At 41.5% G+C, this 23,611-nt stretch overlaps 1 protein-coding gene across 1 annotated transcript in view; it reads right to left on the bottom strand.

Moving 5' to 3' along the window:
• Positions 1–7,818: 7,818 nt before the first annotated feature.
• The window catches only part of kcnk10a (potassium channel, subfamily K, member 10a), a gene marked incomplete at both ends in the record, with an annotated part of 41,400 nt that continues 25,607 nt past the window's right edge, over positions 7,819–23,611 (bottom strand). Inside the window, 3 exons of the mRNA XM_079180626.1 lie at positions 7,819–8,475; positions 9,621–9,763; positions 22,019–22,211. Coding sequence (XP_079036752.1) covers positions 7,819–8,475; positions 9,621–9,763; positions 22,019–22,211 — 993 coding nt within the window. The remainder of the gene's footprint in view (positions 8,476–9,620; positions 9,764–22,018; positions 22,212–23,611) is intronic.

Here is a 23,611-nt window from a genome sequence, read left to right as displayed (position 1 = left end):
ACACTAAAACAAATGCAAAACAGGGCCCGTTCCTCGTACGTGGCTAACTGAGTTAGCAGGATAATTTTCAGGATGAGATTACATAAGTGAGGCGTTTCGGTTCCTCGAAGCAAGTTTGGCAAAATCACCATAGCAACACATCCATAAGCCTGAACCTGCTCCAGAGCAGGCTTGAGCTAGATCCGCTGGATAAACTGCCACTCCCCCGGAAAACAGTGTCAGCTCCCTTCCTCAGAGATCCATCGATGAGGAAGCGATATTAGTCAGATTAGCGTTTTATAGGGAGAGAGTTCTTCGAGATCGCCAAGATCCGTTATCACATCATGATGACTTCCTGTACGAGCGCTATCGATTCTGCCGACAAGGAATCATTTATGTAAAGACTTTCTCGAGCCGTACATTGAACACCACACGCCATCTACTGTCTCACGGACTGTATCACAGCCTCGCGCTTTTTTGCGAGTGGTACATTTTTGTACAGTGTCGGTGATGCGGAGAACATCGGGAAAGCCGCTGCATGCCGTGCTGTTCATAAAGTTTATTTGGCGATTAAGAAACGTATGGATGTGTTCATTACATCACCATGGCACATATTGTATTGACTCACCATTCTGAATAATGTTTTTGTGCTTAGTTTTTACTTGCTCCCGTGTCCTCTTGATGGCTGGTTGAACTACATGATGGTTGAAAGCACTCATAATGATATGACAGTATTATTAGTACACCATAGATATCATTGTTGTAGAGCATCATTAAGGTGGACTCATGATAAGAATAGAGAGAATCACACACAATTTATTTTCACTGCTTCAATTGATTGAATTTCTGATTATGAATAATACATACATACTGATCCGCCCATACACAGATTCGCACACACATATTCAAACTCCTATTCTATATGGTAATCTACACATACATGTATATACACACATATATATATATATAGTACATGATACATAAGTGCATACACCTACATATATCCTCATAAGTATCTATTAATTCGTATCAATTAGATACTCTTTGGGCTTGTTTTTATCTACTTATTCTGAAAGAGTTGATATAATTATTTTCGCTATAAGATCTCATTGGATGATGCATTCCATTAAGCCTACTGCCAGCAGGCACATTTAAAGACATATCATCTGATTGATTGGGGTGACGAGGCACTTAAAATGAGCCGATACATTTTCCCAACACTTACGCATTTAACTTGTCCACGATATTTTGCCATGCTTCTTGTCTAGCCCTCGCAGCGGTGGCGGTGTTAGTTTGCCATGATTATGGTCTTGAATTCCTCACATGAGTTCATGATCATCTCCCGCTCGTCAGCGGAGAAAAAAGAGGCTCTTTCTTTGAGTTGATTTGCCATCGTAATCGTACTGTTAGAAAATCATGGTTTCGTTGATCGACGCTTCCCCCTTTTGAAGTAGGACGGACACGCGCAATTATCCTGGTTACTGAAGTCTGGTTCGAATTAACGAGATTGTTTGAGCACGGATCAGCCTTTGAGGAACCGAGATAGCCTGACTTCAATCATCGGGTTACTTTAAGCTGGATAATAGGACATTTGATCGACTTAGTTGAACCACGTACGAGGAACCAGGTAGGTTCGGGGCTAAGATTCCAGGGATTCCTTTATACAGCAAATGTTGCTGGGGTGAGGTAGAATTCTTGTTAGCAGAGGGACTGAGGCAAACAGGGATTTCCAGTGAGTTAGATGGCTGGGTCAAATGGAGGATAAACAGGGGCTGGTATCTGGAGAACTGGACACGAAGAAAAACAGAATAAAAAACAGAGCAACAGACTCAAAGTACAATTCCCCAAAAAGTAGTAAAGTTGGCCTTTGCAAAATACCACGAGAGGTAAACAGATGAGTGGAAGACTGAACCAGGTATCTACAGCAGATTGAGTGTAGATGGCTTGATTGCAGATGAGCAACAGATGTGCAGGCTTGAGTGGCAGCAGCTGACAAGACCACCACGCCCAGCTCCAACCAACAAAAACAGGAACATATAAACACAAAGGGAGAGCATAATGGGGGAAGGGGAGACCAGGACCCTGGCATATAATTGCATGAATTGCATATTTACTGCAGGTGTCTTATCAGCATTAGCTACTTTTTCGTAGATAATGCTTTACACTGTACTCTAGCTGTAACACTAAAATCTGCCATATAACACATGGTGCAACGTCAGTACATCAATCAGTAGCCCAATATGGCCAGTGCTTGGAAAAGTGAAAGAAAATAATTTCCTTCAAATCGCTTTCCAGACATTGCTTCATGTGCAAACTCACCATGTCTGCTCTATGCTCGGAAACTTCGCCCTGCTTTGCCCGTGTGTGTCACAGTCCCAGCACTGAATGTGAGTAGAGCGTGCTACGCGAAGACAGACACAGGCTTGTTTATTTCATAGATTAAATGGTGGTCAAGATACATACCCAGACTCGTATGCTCGCAACTCTTATTAATCTTCCCATAGTGCCTAGACAAAACAAAACACAAAATGTATCACTTTGTGCAGCATTGTCCAGTCGTGAAAGAGCCATTGTGTTGTTGTTTAGGACTATGTACTATGGTGCACATGGATATAAAGTGTTTGATATGAAGTGTTTGCCTGCATTGGTTGAAATCAATGAGGTATTAAATCAGACAGAGTCAGGAAGTGAAGGTGATACAGCTCTGTGAACGTTCTCCCAGGAGTTTTTAGAGGGGTACACAGGAAATAACAATTAAAACCAGGGAATCATTTCAATGCAAGCGTTCGCAGGCAGTGACCGTGAAACTGATCCATCCTTCTTTCCATTCTGATAAAAGCCACCCAAAGCAGATGTGAAAGACAGAGGACTTTGAAATCGACTTCCACATTCTCGAAAATAGCACTTAATTCTGTGATCTTTATTTCCAAAAGGCAATCACTACATTTAATGTAATGGTTGCTTAAGATACACTGTGAGAAACAGAGCATGTGCTGCTTGTGCATCTTAACAAAAGCACTTAAAAAAAGAAAATGCCATGGTAAGAATCATCCTCTGAAGCAAGTGGTGGTATACAATCATTACCATATACATTGTAATATAGTTTTGCAATTAAGCATGCCTTTTTTGTTTCATTTCTTGGTTTTCTTTTAAGCTTTGACATTTTGTGGTCATTAGAACCACTTTTAAACACATGTAGTCCTTGCTTATGCTGCATTCACACTAGCTACTGCTTCATGTAGTAATGCACGATCCGACACAATGGACCTCATGCAACCACTCGTACAAACAATTTATTCACAAGTGCTTAAGGACTTAACTTGCTGCAATCACCAGTTTCTCTTATTTTAAATGCTCTCTTCGGTAGGAACACGAGTGGTCCAGACCTGTTGTAGGGGTCATGTGCATATAATCTGCTGTTATCCAAACCTACGTTTTTCACAAATGGATTGTTTCTCCCTTTCCGTGGCTTAAGCAGGTTCGTTAATTGCACTGCTGATGGTTCTCGGAACTTGTGAAGTACTTCTTTTTATTTTTTGGTGCCATTTTTATGACTGAAAACTTCCAGACATAGAGCAGGACGGGTAGCCTTATGTGGGATTAGTAGGGCATTTAATGTGCTAATTTACAATTCTCATGAATGCATGCTCATTTACACACAGGTGGCATTCAACATGTTTACGCTGCTCATTTACACAGTTACTGAAGTAAGGAGTGTTTGCTAAATCTGACATGGGACTTATACTAGCCCACCGTACAAAAGAAAGAGAAAGTTAAGATAAGAATATGAAAATGTTGTTGCATGAGGCCCATTGTGTGCATACACAGAGTATGTTAACATGAGACTGGGAAGTATATGTGAAAATGACATTGTGAGTATCATAACACTGTAATACCATCAGTGGCACAGTTGACATTCTTATGCATGTGATCTCAATTCCCTCAATAAGCAGTTCAAGTACGAAAATGTATCTTATTTTGTATGAATATCAGCCACCACCATTGCTGAGAGCTGTTGTCAATACAGAAGTGCCTTAAGATGCAGTACCACTGATGACCACTAGAAAAGTCTTCAATTGTGTAGAATTCCATTCAAAAGGTTTTTTGCAGGAATACAGTTTTTTCACGTAAAGTTTGGTTGTTAAGATACATTTTTCTCATTCTTTACTACACAATTTGCTGTCTTGTAATCTTGAACGCTTTGTCATTTTCACACTACATGACTGATAGTGTAGCGTAGTCATGCTTGTTGCTACGTAGTTTAAGTACTCCATCAGTCAACGTTGACTTTCAAATTTCACACAGGACATGAGCAGCAGCTCAGCTGAGTGAAAGTCAGCCTCCTCCCTACACAGACTTTGTCGCTCTGTATAATACAGTTGCTCTGAGCGTCTAATTATGGGCTTACATTGAAGTTAGTTGAAAGCCTGGTGTTGCATTGGTAACAGACGTTGAGGGCCACTGACCAAGCATCTGTATTTTTAAGAGTTGAGAGTGAGAACAGGTTGTCTTTGCCTCATCAGGGTGAGTTTGACAATCCACCAAAGAGGTGTTAGGGCAAGAGAAGTATGTTTTTCAGCATTTGGATGTCTCTCAGCTTATCAAGCATATCATCTGTGGTGGTTGCCACTTGCTTGTCCTAACTCAGCTCCATCCAGGCTCCTGGAGTTTTGTTTTATTCAAATTTGGATTATGCAGGTTGAAGATGAGTGGTTAATCCAAATTTGAGCTTCAAAATATCCCTTCAGGAATTTACCGGTGATCCATACTTGTTTTATTACAGTCTGTGGATACAAATGCATCAAGTACGCCCTAAAGCACACAATACTCTCTCTCAGTAACAACAGTGCAGTCTATAATCTTAACTCATTTCATCACTTCATTGGTGTTCCATGTACAGTATGGACAGTGCTATGGCTTGTCTTCCATTCTGTTCTCATTCATGGAGCGCAGGTGCAGTAATTGTCCCCTCTCAAAGTGTGAATGCAGCACTTGTTCGACAATATCAACAACAAATATTAGGACAAGCCCTGAGATCGTGTTAAAAGAGGTCATGATATATGTAGCATTTTTGGACATTGTATTAAGACAACAACTTAGCTTATGGACCATGCACAACAATGTGTCATGTTCTGAATAGTTTTCATTGACATTTAAATAGGAAACATGAAAAATAGCATGACAACAAACGCACAGTGGATGTGTTACATGTTCTGATTTCAGCTATATATGGAGTCATAGCACTGACTTGGAGGTCAGACATCAGTTTAAACAATAGAAATAGAATAGAAGTAGAATGGATATTGATCAGTTTTCCGTGGTCATTTGACTAGGGGGGCGACTGTGGCTAAGTTGAGAGCAGGGTCGTCCTTCAATCAGAAAATTGGCAGTTCAATTCCCGGCTCCGCTGGTCGCATGTCGTTGTGTCCTTGAGCAAGACACTTAACCCCAAAATTGCTTGTGTAGCTGTGCCTACGGTGTGTGAATGAGTTCGTCTGATAGGCACTTAGGCCCTGCCATCAGTGTGTGAATGGATGAATGATGACAAGTAGAGTGAAAGCGCTTCCGAGTGGTCGGAAAGACTAGAAAAGCGCTATACAAGTACAGTCTATTTACGAGCACAAATGTACTAGTACAAATGTCAATGGTGATTGTTGTTAGTTGTTATGGTGACAACATATCAGTTGGGCTGTAATGTTGTCGCAGCTCACCTGAAAGAGAGCGTACGCAGCCCTGGGGAGACAGATGGCTGGCTAGTCAGCTTGGTAGCTTGTGCTGTCCTTATTTTTGTAACCAGTAACATAGCAGAATTAGCAAGTTAACTAACTAAGCTGTCCGCTAGTTAACTGATTATCTAATTTCATACTAAAATGCTACACCGGTTACAGAAATTAAGCCGAACAAAGTTGTCATCTGATCTGGAGATAGCAATGTGTTTTCCTAAGCTTCAACAAGAGTTTGTGGATGAAGTATTAAGTTGTTGAATTTGAATGATATCCTCTGGTTACCTGTGCTTCAAGTAATGTTACTACTGCACTGCTCATTTTAGTCGTTTTGGCAAAACCTCACGTCAGTGAGTCTGTGACTTGCAACGGTACACATAAAAATGGCCACCACTCTGGCCATCCTGCTACGTTGATTTGAATGGGAATGTCCATTCTACTCCTATTTTATTTCTGTGGTTAAAATACTTCCAATCATCTCCTTAGTGTCTATTAAAATTATAAAAACACTTCATATTAGGTAGTTGATTTTTTGTCACATTCAACTTTGTTATTTCTACATTGCATTCCAAGTCTTTATGCTTAAACATGAAGATTACATTTTGAGAATGGTGTGCATTTCTAATTTCAGGTCCAAATCTCACACCAGTGAGAATCTTTCCTGGCTGACAGCTTGTACGGTGAACACATCTTGGATGTGACTAACAGCCACAGCTAACAGTTTTGGCCATCATTTTTATCAGTGATGATAATTCACTGACTCACTTAATTGCTGAAACATGAGACGACAACATCACTACAACAAAGTAAGACACAAAACTTGTTGTCCTAGATCTCAACAAGGGCGAAGTCTTCAGCAGGTGAGCTTTCTTATATAAATAGCATGTCACCATTTGGAAGGGACAACCTCTGCATTAAGTTAGGCTTCTATTTGCTTCCAATGTCCTTACTGGCTGAAGTTTCCGAAAAGCTATTCAACAGTATTTCTCTCTCTGTATTTTCAGTACTACCTCATTAACAAGTGGTGTGCATGTACAGCGAGGATAACCAGTGGCTCCATGTTGGATGTGCAGTAAAACACAAAATACACTCCGGACGCAAAGCAATAAGGTATGAGCACCAAAAACAGTCAGTGCACACACACGTTTTCAAAAGTGCTATCCACAAGTAGGTCTGCGTTTCTACCAACACTTTGATTACCTAGTTGGTTAACACTGACAGGGTCTTGTGACAAATCAGCAATCTGTTTGGAAATCTTAGTAACTGAGTGTGAGAAAACCAGATCATCCACCAGCCTATTACATTATTATGTGCGTTATGGGATATACTGCAAATTGGACGTGAACACAGATAACGGACAAGCACACAGTTCTTTTGATACCACATTGTTTGTCTGCATAGATGGATGTGTTCAGACAGCATGTACAGTCAAATTGTGGGCTGCACGTGGCCCTTTATGGCTATGCGAGCACAAAAAGTAAATGTTGTACTTTAACACAGACGGTGTCGTCCTTGTGTGTTATCTGCATGCAATGTGCACATGATGCAGAAGGGACCCAAAACTTTGACCAGCGCTTGTGAGCCACGTGCAGTTGTATTAATTGTTGCTGGTTTACATGTACACTCAAACATGAGGGAGAAGGAATTCAGTGAGCACAACTCCTCCAATAAGGTTTAGAGTCGGGAACATTGTATATTGAGCAAATAAATAGTGAGGAAAAAAAAATTGCGTTCCCTCGTCACTCATGGAGATTAGGCCTCCGGCTCTCAACAAGTACATTAGTTGAGTACAATGTTATCATAACTGAGAGAAATAATGGCCACATTTACGAAACTAAGACACATGTGGTTATGCTTTAAACACCTATTAGCTGACAGCTATTTTTAAAATATGACCATCATTACAGCATAACTCAATAGAAACTCTACTAGGTCTTGCATTCATACAACACAAAGTGTGTCTATCACATCCACAGGGCACTGTTAATATGTAGACATTGCAGTATATAGCACAAAGGGACACATGTTGTTCCTGCTTGAGCACACACAGGAATAAGAGAGACCTAAGGCACTAATTGTGGTATTTAAAACAAATTTTTGTAGGAGTACACACTGTCTATGGGTCCTTTTGAATATGCAGCTCTGTTTCAAGTGTTTTGGTCTGCTCCGGAATAAAACCATTATGTGGCTTACAAGCATCAACAAACAGTGGAAAATAAGACAAGCTAGTGTTGCACTCCTTGTCTTCATTTTCATCCTCTACTTCGTCCTTCCTTTTCCCTTCATCTGTAGTTGGTGTGCTGCAGTCAAAGGTAGGCATACTGCAGCCGTAGGCCTCGCTGTGAGGCCGGCGAGCCTCATCTGGGATGTTCTTCTTCAGGTCCCGATTCCGGTTGCGCTTGGCCAGCTTGGTGACGGAGCCTAGGCGGTTGAAAATGTTGTCCTCAGACGTGGTCTGGTGGTTTGAGCTCTGGTCGCACTGCTCAGCCCCTCGCAACCGAAGGTTGTTCAGCTTGGAGTCGATGCTCTCCTGGGACGAAGTCTTGTAGCTGTTGGTGTCCAGGCTGTTGAAGATGGCGCGGCGCTCTGGTGAAAGCATATCCAGGGACACAGCACGCTGGTCCAAGCCCAGCTGCCGTCTTTCCATGCTCCGGATGGTGGCGGCTCGCTGCAGCTTGTCGTGGACCTCGACACTCATACGTCGACGCGTCTCCCGGAACTCTGCTCGCACGTTTGCTTTCCATTCTGCTGCATGAGCCTTGATCTCAACAACCTTGACAGTCAGACAGTACAAACGAGTATATCACTTATCTGTGTATTTAGACTTTGTTCAAAAGCATAATGAAAATGTTCCTTTCAAGATAAATAGACATTCGAATCCATCACATTCGAAACAAGTCAAAAACACATTTAAATTTGTGTGTCAATAGTGACAACCGTATTTCTGCAACACGATTATATATTTTTTAAGGTTCGTCTTGTCTTTTTTTTTATCTTGCTGATTAGTTAATAATTTTACCTTCTCAGGCCTCTATAAATAATTCTAATGAATCAATCTGAGACTGTTTATAGCTCCTACTGTATGCAACAAGGGGCATTATACACATTGCTTTGTTTTAAGAGGTCACAAGATGAAAAAGTTGTGATCCACCTCATTATATAACAATGCAAAGCTAATTAACTCCCCTTTAAAAACATAAACTAATACAACTCTATTATACAACTAATAAGTTGTGGTGGCTGCCTGAATGGTAAAGTCCAGCACATAAAACATTAGCATATACAGTCATTTAGGCGGTCACTTTTTATTTTAAATTCAAGCTTTAGATCAAACATGGGAATGTAAATAAAAATGCAATCTTGAAACGGTAATGATGTGTTAGAATTCAAATTTACAGTCTATAAGTGCAACAGAGCGTTAGAATAAGTTTGCTTTGTAGTCCAGTAAAGGACATTCTTAAAATTCACATTCAGTTTGACCTATTGCATGCCCAACTACCTATTTATCAATAAGCTAAGCAAAAATAAATAAATGGAGGAAACCCTTGCTATTTAAAAAAACTTCCATAAACAGTCTCACGCTTGAGCAGGAGTGATACTCGTCTGTGCAAGTCCGGACATGTGTTTGGGAAGTACTGAGCATAAGACTGGATGGATGAGATTTGTATTGTACATAATTGTCCCTGTTTTTTTATTCTTTGCTCGCCGTGGAGGTATGTATGATCTGCACAAATTCAAGGTAACACTGGGTAGGTAATTGATGAATACATTATGTATAGTAAAGATGATTATTGTTTGTAACCGTTTTAAGAAAGTGATGAGTCAGAACATTGCAAAGCTCTTTTCACCTTGGTCAACAATTCAACATGAGTATAACCTACATCATATGCGCTTTGACCATTCCTAATGAGAGCATACCTCTTCTTTTGTCTTTTTGGACAGCACCCTCAGCCAGTCACCAATCATGTTCAGTACTGCAGCAAAGTAGGCCAGACCACCTAGGATCCAGAACCACACCAGTGGTCTGTACCACTTCCGGTACTGAATCCTTCTGTCTCCCCCTTAATAGAAAACAACACATGAATGACTGAAGTAATGTATATCACTTTTCTGCTGCCAGCATGCATACCCTCCTGAACAATGAAGATATGGAACAATACACCATGGTTCACATTGTCTGTAATGTGATTTAAGCTAGGTCAGGCAGTATACTTTTGGCAACATAAAATTCCATAACAACTCAAGTGGTGTATATATTTAAATGAACCAAAACTCACAACCAAACTTTCAGAGACCAATTGAGAGGACTCCACTGATAAACATGCATCTTTTTTTTCTTCTCGTTGACATAATTTGTATGGGACAGAATGTGTATTCAAAACCCGATATTTGTTTTGTTAATCTGCAGTTTATGGGGCACATTATTTTACGTGATAGACCAGTAATGTACAGTAGGTGAGTTGCCTGTCCCAACACTACCCGGTACGGGGATGGTGCAATGGTGCTCTTATTACAGATATTAAACATGAATGAACTGAAAATTGTTTAACTGCATTTCAGACATTAACAGATGCACCCACCTCCCCTACAATAATGGTATTTCCCAACTTTCATCAGCCAATCCTTTTCAGTATAGATGTATCTAACTACTAGCTCTGGGCCTTTGTCTGGTCTTTAAGACACTTCAGACACTATTCAGCTGTAATTGTCCATTTGGAACCATCAGTGATCACCATCCACTCCTCAGTCTACAGAAATTGGATGTCACATATGACCCCACAGAACGACAAGGTTGTTGGGCTTTGGATTTGTAGTAATACAGTAGGATGAAAAGAAACACACTGATGCTAAGTCATGGAATCCTCTCTCACAACAGGACCACCTGTTTCCCGGAGGAAACAGTGCCTCCCTCCCAGGAAAACCCCTCCTGTCAAATCTTAAATAGCACAATCTGCCAGTGCAGCCTTCTACTATCACCAGCACAACAGCTCACGTTTACTATTCAGAAAAATACACTGTTGTTGCTCAGACAATTGTTGCAAATACACTTTCTAATCAAGGAAATTACATTTTAGCTAAACAACTTTAGGACCCTTTTTTCGCCGAAGAGTACACATGGATAACGTAACTCTTGTGAATTCTTGACTAGTATTTAGTTTCTAAATTTGGGATTGGGCATTTTTTACGCTGCAGAAACCATGGTTCGGATGGATAATAAAACCACCAAACTGCAATCATTGTGAATGTCTCTTTACTTTGAGAACCTCAGGCAGTCAGCTAACCAAAGAACAACTAAAGAACAGCTTTAATACAGTCCTTCGAGCCAGAGCCCTGACTCTCTGAGTTCCAGACAGTCAAAATGCCAAATGAAAATAATCAAAATTAACAGTATGAGAACAATGCAATTTAATCTACACATTACAAGACCTATCTTAGGAGAGAAAAGCATATGGGAATGATAATGAGTCAGGACAATCCATCTCTAGACTTCACATGGATAAAGAGTTTTTTTGAATCACTGAAACTGAAATGCAAGCAGAATGGAGGAGTTTGAGAAAAGTAGCATGGAACATAATAGACCATTGCTGGGGAGTACAGATCAACCCCGAAGTCAAGATGAACAGTCAATTACCCTGCAGTGCCTAAACTTCATCCTCCAACAGATGCACACAAAGCGTTATCTGTTATTTAGTCTTCTGTCTTAATTCAAAGAACACTGGGCCATGAACCATTAAAGCTGAATAATACACTGAAAGGGGCTGAGGGTGGTTTGCAACCACCAGGGGATACTCCATTGGACTAAGTTGAGGAAGGCATGAATCAACCTGACAACAAGTCGGATTCTAATCAGTGTATCTTTCCTTATGGAAGAAATTCAAAGCATAATGTGAATGTGGAAGTTACACATGACAATAAGAGGCCTCATACACAGCTTATGGGAACATCCACACCTCACCTGAAACCTGATTACACATCAGGACCTGTGGTCAGGCCTAAATCAGACCGAGAGATATTCAGCAACACTGAATGAGCATATCACTTAAGCAGAGGAGAACTTCACTACTTACAGGCTCTATAACCTTCTTAGTACCGTAAAGGTGCTTGTGCTCAACCACAGCCAGTTTCACAACAGGTAGCTCAGATACCAATACCCCAACCTTCAAAATGGTTTATGCCACGGCTTCATCTAGCCCGCTTCCACATGAGCCTTCACTGTATAGAGTTCCTTGGCCTACCATACCAGATTTCACTCAGGATAGTGAGAGAGACTTTGTCAACCTGTAGCTGGCACTGGACAATCTTTTGAACCCTTATGTTCAGCTGAGCGAGACATATAAATATAATTTTCTACTTGAGCATCACAAATTGCCTAAAGCTCAGATGATCGCTTAGTTAACCTGAGCCTCATACTGCAGCAGTGCAGGTCCTCCAATAGCAGTAACATCAGCCTGACCAGTTGGCTCAGATTGAGATAGCGGCAATACTTGCAGCACCTGACATCAAAATTGAGGACTCGCAAGGGTTTCAGAGCTTTTCCCTGCAGATTCACCTCCTTCTGAATATGCTGGTAGCGTTGGTATACCAACTGGTTATGAGCTGAACTGTTCTCATGTTGACGGCACTGAGCAAGCTGCCTCAATACTTGTTTAATTGAGTTCTTACACCTAGAAAGCAAACTCACTGTAGCTACATTCCTAAAACCAAAAAGAAAACTGACATAATCGCCTATTCCAGGGGTCGGCAACCGTTACTATCCAAAGAGCCATTTTGCCCTATATTTTTCACCAAATAAAATGTGTCTGGAGCCGCAAAAGCTATTTGATATCACAGCTTATAAAGTTTTATATATAGTTGTATTATATATACAAAAACTATAGTTTGTTGTATTTATGAAAATATAGAACAAGAATAAAGACAATTCTTGACATTTTGTTGCTATTTTACCTGTTATAACAATATCAAAATCTTATGAAGAGGAGAAAAAAACGTGCTCAGTTTGCTGCAGCAGTTGAGGAATCGCTCTTTATTGCTCATCTCCAGCGTGATACCTTTCAGCAAATGCTGTGTGCTTGTTCTGGAAGTGATATTCAACATTACATTTTTGCACATATCAAGGATACAGGTAAACCAGCATCGTTGGCAGTGAAAGCAAATGAATACGTCCACGCAGAATTAAACTCTCTATTTTCCTCCGTGACTTTTCTTCTTTTTTTTTTTTACCGAGGACGGGGGTCTGCAAATCATGATCAGTCACCTGCAGGGAAAGGCGCTTGACAGCGACGTCATAGGATGTGACGCACATCTACGCCAGAGTTTTCAAAGCACCGAAAACGGAGGAGTTACAGGAGTTACTGACCATGTCTTTACTAGCAGCTTCAGTTAAAGTCTGCATTATTGTGGAGGAAGCAGCCGTTATTGGAGCGATTAGCAAGCAGGTGTCCAGCGGCGTTATCAGACCTACGGAGCGGCCGTCTGAAGTCACGTTAGCGGCTTAGAGCAACCAATCTACTTCCTGTTTACACCGGCAACCACCCGCATGCCCAGTGTACGTTAATAGTCACGTGATATTCAATTTCAGGCATTTTAGTCTGGACCGAGATCATCTTAAAACGAAAACGTATTAGTGTGGATGTAGACTCAGGGAGCCGCAACAGAGGGGCTGAAGAGCCCTGCCCTATTCATTCTCTATGTACTGTACTATCTAATATGTCTATTCATTTATTCATTTATTTATTTATGTATTTACTTACTTACTTACTTACCAAGATCAGTCTTGTACAGCCAGGGGGAGTATTTCCCCTCTGACAGCCAAGCTGGGTCAAACCCTGTCATCCGGTGGTGACTGGACTTTAGGTGCTTGTGGGGGACACACACACACGGTGTAGACCTGCGCCCCGTTCCTCGTACGTGGCTAACTGAGTTAGCCGGAGAATTTTCAGGATAAGATTACATAAGTGAGGCTTTTTGGTTCCACGAAGCAAGTTTGGCAAAATCACCATAGCAACACATCCATAAAGTTGAACCTGCTCCAGCGCAGGCTAACTTAAATTAGCTGGATAAGCTTGCCACTCCCCTGGAAATAAATGTCAGCTCCCTTCCTCAGAGATCCCATTGAAGGAGGATATTAGTTAGATTAGCGTTTTATAGGGAGAGAGTTCTTCGAGATCGCCAAGATCCGTTATCACATCATGATGACTTCCTGTATGAGCGCTATCGATTATTCCGACAAGGAATCATTTATTTACAAGACCTTCTCGAGCCAGACATTGCGAACATCGGGAAAGCCGCTGCATGCCGTGTTGTTCCTAAAGTTTATTTGGCGCTTAAGAAAATTATGGATGTGTTCATTACATTACCATGGCACATGTTGTATTGACTGACAATTCTGAATAATGTTTTTGTGCTTAGTTTTTACTTGCTCCCGTGTCCCGTGTGAGTTGAAATAATAATAATAATAATATTTGAATTTTATATAGCCCTTTTCTAAGTACCCAACGGTGCTTTACATAGGACAGAGACAAACAAACAAAACAAAAAAAGAAAAATGAACTGGAGAATGGGTCATGTAGTGGAGGGTGGGGTGCAGGGGTTAGCAGGTGAAGGCGAGTTTGAAGAGGTGGGTTTTGAGGGCTTGTTTAAATGATGATAGGGAGGGAGCCTCACGGATGTGGATGGGGAGGGCGTTACAGAGGGGGGGTGCAGCAGCTGAGAAGGCCCTGACACCCCAGGTCCGGTGCTTGGTCCTGATGAACTTCAGAGCGTTTGCACCGGTGGACCTGAGACAACGGGTTGGGGCGTGGATCTTAACCTCTGTTTTCCCCCAATCTCCTCTCCTCATGTGGCTGTCATTTCCCTGTGTGTTGTGTTGTGCCATGTGCTCAGGGATTTTTCCTCTGCCTCCAGTCACTCCCATGGCCACACCCCTGACTGGTGCACGGCTGCAGCCACTCAGCCAATTACCTCTCGCTGGCTGACACACCAGACTCTAATTACACTAATCCTTTCCCCTGCCACTATAATAACCCTGGTCCTGCAGTCTGGGGTGTCAGTTCGTCCCGTCTTTCACCCGCTTCAACCCCGTATCGCCTGCTGTCTCGAGCGTCTGCTCTCCGGTGTCCTACGGTCCGGGAATCCCCCGTTCCTCTGTTGTGTCCCAACAGTTCTTCTCGCCGACGCTCTGCCTGCCTACGGTGTCTGCCTCCGGTGTCCTACGGTCCGGGAATTCCCCGTTCCTCTGTTGTGTCCCAACAGATCTTCTCGCTGACGCTCTGCCTGCCTACGGTGTCTGCCTCCGGTGTCCTACGGTGCGGGAACCCCCCGAGCCTCTGTTGTGTCCCCACTGGATTGTTCGCCGACGCTCTGCCTGCCTCCGGTGTCTGCTGATCCGGGAATCCCCCCGTGTCCTCCGGTGTCGTGCCACGGGACACACATCGTCAATCTGCCTGCCCTCAGGTGTCGGACCACGGGTACCACACCGTCGATCCGGCCTGCACGCTGTGTCAGACCACGGGCTCCACACAGCCTTTCCTGTCTGTAATCAGCTGTGCTGATAAAGACTGTTTTCCTGACTCTGTCTCCTGTGGTCTTGCAATTGAGTCCTAGTCCTTGCATTCCCGTGACAGTGGAGGGGGAGGAGGTCTGAAAGGTAGGGAGGGGCCAGCTTGTTTAGGGCTTTGTAGGTGGTAAGTAATATTTTAAAGTTTATTCTGTATTTGACCGGGAGCAAGTGGAGGTTGCGAAGGACCGGGGGAAGGCACTCATAATTATATGACAGTATTATTAGTACACCATAGCATATCAATATTGTAGAAAATGATTATTAAGGTGGACTCATAAGAATAGAGAGAATCACACACAATTTATTTTCACTACTTATTATGAATAATACATACATACATACTGATCTGCCCATACACAGATTCGCACACACATATTCAAACTCCTAGTTCTTTATGGTAATCTACACATACATGTATATACAGATATATAGTCAGAGATGGGCAGTATTTCTATTACTTGTATTTGAAATACGTATTTCAATTACTTTTGAGTATTTTGTCATTTGTATTTGATAGGGCCGATTAAAAATCTAACGTAATTTGTAACAAAATACTTTAGAGTGGAGTAATTTTGTATTTAAAATACTCAAAATACTTTCTCCACGAATTAAAAAACAGTTCACGAGTTCAGTCTTCAGATCTTCAAGTTCAACGGATTGTCTGTCAAGTTAAATATTTTATCTGAGTGTGACAGATGTCAACTAGCTTGATGTATAATTTATGTCTGGGTCTGGCTACATAGCCTATTGTATATACATGGTGATGGTTATAATATCAAGCTAGCGATCGATGCTAACATGCTAATGACACTAGCATGCTCTCTAGGCTAGTGCATAGCCAGTGTTTAGCAAGTTAACTTATCAGTCGAGTAGCTAGCTATAGGAAGAGGGAGATTGGGAGCTTGTATGTCATATGTGATGAATATTTTCTTGTTGATACAAAGCCAAAGTTTATGGGCTGTTAAGTCCCAATAATAAAAATATATATATATATATATATATATATATACACATAATCAATCAAGTTGTTGTCTTTTAATAGCTTTGCTTAGTTACACTGAAATTCTGTAACTGTTCTTCCTTTTTGTGGGGTTCACCAGAGCTTTATGTACATTATAGCCCAAACCTGAATGCTCTGCTATTCCACATTGTGAGAAAATGGAAAATCCAGAAAAAAAGTATTTCCTATATTTTAAATACAAAATACATGTATTTTGTTACATTTTCTGACACCAGTATTTTGTATTTTGTATCAAAATACATGTTGATGTATTTTTGCCCATCTCTGTATATAGTACATGATACATAAGCGCATACAGTATATCCTCATAAGTATCTATTAATTCGTATCAATTAGATTCTCTTTGGGCTTGTTTTATCTACTTATTCTGAAAAAGATGAGATAATTATTTTCGCTAGCAAGATCTCATTGGATGATGCATTCCATTAAGCCTACTGCCAGCAGCACATTTAAAGAAATATAATCTGATTGATTGGGATGATGAGCCTATACATTTTCCCAACACTTACGCATTTAACTTGTCTGCGATATTTTGCCATGCTTCTTGTCTAGCCCTCGCAGCGGTGGCGGTGTTAGATTTTGCCATGATTATGGTCTTGAATTCCTCATATGCGCTGATGATCATCTCCTGCTCGTCAGTGGAGAAAAAAGAGGCTCTTTCTTTTAGTTTATTTGCCGTTGTACTGTTAGAAAATCATGGTTTCGGTGATCGACGCTTCCCCTTTTGAAATAGGACGGGCACGCGCGCAATTATCCTGATTACTGAAGTCTGGTTCGAATTAACGAGATTGTTCAGCCTTTGAGAAACCGAGATAGCCTGACTTCAATCATTGGGTTAATTTAAGCTGGATAATAGGACATTTGATCGACTTAGTTGAACCATGTACGAGGAACAGGGCCCTGTTCTATAGGAAAGGAACCTTAAATGACTTCTGTTGTGATCTGGCGCTATATAGAAAATAAAATTAAACAAAATTAACTCTACCTTCAAGAGGGGGCGGAGCGCCCCCCTAATATAATGGTAGGGGAAAGACTGAGTTCCACCAGTCCCCTCAGAAAACAAATTATTCTGTTACCGCATTAAAAAGGTCCAATGCTGTGTTCACAAACGCAAAGCAAATTTTTCATGCGACACGATTACATGTCAATGCAAGAAGCAAATAGACATGCGTGACAAATGAGGTGAATACGGGAAAATTGTCTCATTCGTGTATTCGCTCCTCCTGTCATCCCTAACAGTGTTGAATCAGAAATGGAGGAAAAAAATATTTTAGCCAGGTGGGCACCCAGAGCTAGAGAACAATACCTTATATTTGTAAAGAGACCGGACGCAACTATGTGACCAAATGTACAGAGTATAAACCATATAGTACAAACAATAGGCTCATTGAGATGAGCTGTGTCTCTCCTGGAAAGTGGAGATCAGTCGGCAGTGGCAGGGGGTGTTAAAAAAAAGCTCTGGTCAAATCAGACAGTTTTCAGCAGCCTTCAAAGAATATACAGGAAGTCACAGAAATAATGACATCCAGTTCGATCCAATCTCTAAGCTACTTCTAGTTTGCAGACCACGTTCGACACATCGATCATCCATCCTGTGAGGTTATTGTGCATGATATCAGATTAAGCCAGGATCAAGTCGGACACAAATCTAACTGCATGCATTGTGTGGCAACCACCGGTCACATCTTAAATGAGCCTATGAACGATGCTGCCGTATTAATGCCTATTTGACATATATTTTGAGTGTTTATGGAGGAGCTTCAATGTTAGCAAAGCCTAGCACCAATTAATCCGAGCTTCATTCAGAAAACAAGCATTTTAAAAGTTGTTTGTCTTGCTTCATACAGCTGTAGTAAACCAGCCAACGTGTGGATTGCTAGATACATTGAATACAGCTCGGTGAAATTCACAGAGGGCCTCCAGATTAGTTATGAACCCAGACAAGATGGCGTTTAGTTTCCAGGGATATCTTGGACTTCTACATGTACAAAGCAAAAACAGTGGTTGTTTCAGCCATAATTGATGAAACGTCTACATGAAGGGAACCCCCACTCCTCTCCAGCGCGTCTAGCGCAAGTGATGCGAATAAATCAAAATTATCCTGCAATGAAACACCTGCAAGTAACACAATGCAAACATTTGCTTCATGATTGGTGTAAACACAGCATAGAGATGATTTGATGTTATTGACCAGACATACCCAGTTCAGTCTCTTAGTGCCACTATTCATACCTAAAATATATCCCCATCCAGCCTTTCAGGAAAGTCCAACCTCTTGTCTTAATTTGCTCCAACAATTCTCATCTCCCCAATGGAGCCTTTGAGAAGGAGCTTTCAGGGAGGTCCCATTGCAGCAGTGTTGGACCCTCCAAGGTCACGAGAGTTCACCTGAACGTTATCGTCCAGTGCACGAATGTCTGTTCACTGCTTCTCATAGTCCAGCTTTTTCCTTGTTTAGTCATGTTAAAAAGCAATGGAAACTACTCTAGAGACTACCCGTCAGCAGTGAGAAACCAGACACTTGGTCCCAACAAGACAAGCAGTCAATTTACGCTCGAACGGAAAGGGTGACTATTGATGGAATAGGAGACCTATGTTACTCCCGTTCTACACATTCATGATGCTCCTAAACTGAATGCTGCAATGAATGCTACGATGCCCAACCGAACACAGGGGGTTCATACTGTTGCACAAGCACTTGATAGATCCTTCCCAAGGGTCCTTCCCATGTTCAGTGAGAGCCATAGTTCCAGGCTCTGTGACAGCACATTTGAGGGTAAGTGAGCTACCACGGACTGATGTTTACTAGCCCACTGACTCACTTCTTCTCCTCATCCTTGAGGAGCCTGAGTTCCGTACCCTATATTACCCTCACAAAAATCTTTGTCGAACAACTTAAAAAAAGAGAGATTGGGATGACCCAGAATTACCCTAAAGATAGGAAGAAAAGGAATTACCCAGTCTTCAGTCCATTTTTATCCCCTGATGTTACACTTCAACTTTAGACCCAGGGTCATCACTCTAGATCTGCATGTCCTCTGCGATACTTTTGAGCGAGTTCATGGAGCTTGTTACGTATTGTGTTTTCTCCCCTCCTGCCCTTCCTTTTTTCTCTCTCTCCCAGTCTCCTATTCTGGAAATCAGTTGATTGGGTTCCACCTGTGGGGGCCGGTCGTGCTGCTCGATAGGTTGCACCAACTGCAGGCTGGCCAATCGACAGAGGGAGAGCCGAAGATAAAAGCAGGAAGACTCAGGAGTTCAGCTTGTCTGGTCTTCAATTGTTTTCTGTCGATGCTAAGAGCAAGACTTCAGGTTAATGTTTGTAATGAGAGGTTGCGGACAGTAGGTGAGTCTGGGGTACCCTTTACATTGGCAAACACGTAGTTGATTTTCTTTGTCTAGATACACTAGGTTTATTGGTCGGTGCCCCATCTGTATTTGGTTTTGATCGAGTACATTTAGATAAGCTAGAGAAGCCATTTTGTTTGTTTGATTTCAGAGGTTAGTTAGTTAGACCAAGTTTTGTTACATTGGTTTCAATTGTTTGGCACGACCACACCTGTCCCATCCTCTCCCACTCTGTGTTGAGACTCACTCATATTGAACTGTACGTGAGCAGAATAAATATTGTTTATGGTACATGGGCTATTTGTTTATCATTTGGATTGTTGTATGTTCGTCCCTAATCCTCCCCTGGACCACTAGAAAAGGGACATACCAGAGCTGATCTGCACATTGAGTACAATGAAGAATGCCATTTTAACTTTGTTATGGCCAGATCGAGAGTAGCCCCTAAGAGGCCATGTTTGGAGCTGTGTGGTGCTTCAGCTGGCGCTCAACTAGCCCAGTGCCTTTAGAAAGAGCTTGGCATCCCTCTTCGCCAGTGGCAGTGGCATACTTGACAGCTGACTTTTTGTTGAGGAGATGAAAGTGAGCATAAAAGGTGTTCAGCTCATCTGGCAGCGTGACCTCACACATGATGGGTGCGCTCCTGCTTTTTTAGCCTTCGACATTTTGGATCTCCTGCCACATATCTTTAGTGTTGTTGAGGTTCGTGATAGTTTCTCTTGACGCCTCCGCTTTGCCTCCTTGATACCAGCTTTCAGTGTTGCTCTAGCGATACTGTATGCTTCCTTGTCACCTGACCAAAAGGCAGCTTTTTTTGGCTTTGGATAGTGCCATCACCTCTCCATTCAACCAGACTTTCTGGTTGGGGAATGATTTTATTGTGTTAGTCATCACCACATCATCAACACATTTGCTGATATATGATGTCACTGTTGATGAACATTCTCAATGGCAGACCCTGCTCGGGTCCTTACAGTGCTGATTGCACATTCAAGAAAGGACAAGCTATGTGCTTTTGGCCAAGCATGACGTCTGACCTTGATAGGTAAACTGACATGTGAGGCTTACAGAGATAAATTACAATACAGAGCTCCCCTGAAAGCCATACAACAGAAAGACCATTCAAGTTTGTGTGCATATTGCTGAGCTCCCACCCACTTCCCATGGACATCCCATATGTGCTTTTTGTGCAAGATCATTTTACAAAGTATGTTAATGCTTTCCATATGTCTGATCAGAAAACAGCTACAGTACCATAATTGCTTTGTGAGACACGTTCCTGAGCATGGAGTTCCAAGAACTGTTTTAGATAAGGGATGACAAAATGAATCAGAACTACTTCAAACAATATGTGAGACTGAACATCAAATTAAAAAAGATCAGAATACTACCCCCGTGGAAATGGGATGGTTGAAAGATTGAACAGGACTTTTAAGGGACAGTTGGATAAACTTATTTGACAATGGTGGTGAGTGGGACCACTATTTGCCAGCAGGGGTTGTCTCTTTTAACTTTACTTCACATTCTAACACTAGATAGTCACTACATTTTCTTGCTTGGGTAGAGAGCCTTGTGTTCCTGCTAGTGTGAATACAAACTGCACAAAATTATGGTACAGAACTGGTGAAACGGCTTGACACAATCTTTACAAAGTTGTCTCAACAGATAACAGGGGACACGTATACGAAGCCTTGGATTGGATTGGATCGGGACGGTATGGAATCTCTTCTGCTCTTGTCCCACTCAATTGACATATACAGATTAATTATGGACATATATTTGGACACTGACCATTTATTTAATTATTAAGGTTTAGAACTTAATATTTTTCATATTTCTTTTCTTAGAGAACAAAAAAAACATTTTGAGATGAGGTTTATTATTTATTCATAACCATCTAAAAATTAAATCTTTTTTTGGGAAGATATATTTTGTCCTTGGAATAGGGAACGACATAACATGGTGCACCTTGCTTGTAATTTTAATAATGATTAAAATTGTTGGTGTGATATGAGGGCCGATGTGGCAAAGTGGAGAGCAGGGCCGTCCTTCAATCAGAGGATTGGCGGTTCGAGCTCTGGCTCTGCTAGTCGCATGTCGATGTGTCCTTGAGCAAGACACTTAAGCTGTGACTATGGTGTAGAAATGTAAGTCGCTTTGGATGAAAGCGTCTGCTAAATGACGAGTGTAATATGATGATGTGATGTATCATGTTGGTTGTCAGTGTCCGTTTTCTGTCGAGATAGACAATGAAGTGGCCCAAGTTACACAGAATATATATATACACAGACACACAACTTTTGACGTGTTCTGATTTACTTTTGATTAATACTATGTAATAAACTAAATAATTCATGAATATTTTGACTATGAATGACAAGCTCTCACCTGCGACATAGTCCCCTATTCCAACTGTTGTCAGAGTGATGACAACAAAATATGTTGACTCCAGAGCCGTCCAGCCCTCAATGTGTTGGAAGATCACAGCTGGGATGGTGACGAACAAGATGCAGCCAGCCAGGATGAAGAGCAGGGTGGAGGCCACACGGATTTTAGTCTGACTGATCTGGTTGTGTTTATTCTGTGAGAGAAAGTTACACACACACACACACACAAAGTATAAGAAAAGTGTAAACCATAATACCTATCTCGGTTTCAGCAAGTTCTGATAGGGTTTGGACTCCTGAGTCTGAGAAACGATTTTGATTTATCAGGCACAGTGTATTATCTATAAAAGAAAAGCCTAGATTGTGAAACCACACCTAACATCAGGCGTTAAAAATCTCACCTTGGTTGGTTTAAACCAAGGAGGAGCCCCTCTGACACTGTCATGACATCATCAAGGCTATAAACATTGGCCCAAACCTTCACACTGTGCCTTTCCATTGCAATTAACATTGCCCGAACTTTGGTACCCGAAACAACCTAGGTGGCAGTCCCAACCTACAGACTGTTTTTGTGTTCACACACTGGGATCCTGAAAGAGACGGATAACCTCTGTGCCCCAAGCTCTCTTAACTGCACCTGCAGATGGAATTCCCGGATTCTTCAAGTCAACATCGGCTGCCACACGTGGACCCGCCGACAGAGCACGTTATGGCCACCGGATAAACTCCGCCAATCAACAGACGGATGAACACACGCCGATCGCTACGTGAAGACGATCTCAAGGCTATTATCTGGGCAGAGATAGGTCATAGTGTGTTATGTGTGTTATTGTATCCTTGTTTGTTTGTTTCCAGTTTAACTTTACTGTGTATTGTGTGTCTTACGAATAAAGTCTGTTTTAAGGAGCAGTTTCTGTGATTATTTTGTGCATATGTGTTGTGGTACTAGCTGGTTATACTCAGTGCTCTGATTCAAACCTTCACTGTTGTAACTCTGAATGTGGACTAGTAACTATCAACACCGATTTTGAGACTTACTCCACAATTTGGTTATTGGTCCCTAATCCCAGGGTAGTGCCCCATTGTTATTAACTTATATTAATAATCCTATTGATATTAATTATTGTATTATCAATAATTATTTTTCAATACTTGCTAATAACCAAACCCACTCCTGCCAGATACCAACAATGAGAAGATAATGAAGAGGATGAAGTTGACCTGGAATTTCATTTGTTCAACAAGAGGAAGTCACCCCTGCAGTTTGTTTCCTTTTATTTGTACCAAAATGGTACAAATTCATTGGTTACAAATTGGTTTCATTCATTCATGGAACATTTGTGCCGTCCAATTATCAGGGAACAAAGGTTTTTAAACCTAAGACACATGAAATCACATGATTTGTAATGCCTTTTAAGCCACATTTTTTCAGTTGATTTGTCTCACATCTGTCTGGTGCAAAAAATATGCTTTAATATGAATCAATACAACTTCACTGAGTGCGAGATGGCTTATGCTTCACTTGCAGTTTAAGCAAGTTAATACGAAATAAAGTGATTTTTTAGGAAATTCACATGCAGTTAACTGGAATATT

Source organism: Pholis gunnellus (assembly GCF_910591455.1).
Source record: "Pholis gunnellus genome assembly, chromosome: 19".
NCBI lineage: Eukaryota > Metazoa > Chordata > Actinopteri > Perciformes > Pholidae > Pholis > Pholis gunnellus.
This window is presented reverse-complemented; position numbering and strand designations above follow the sequence as displayed.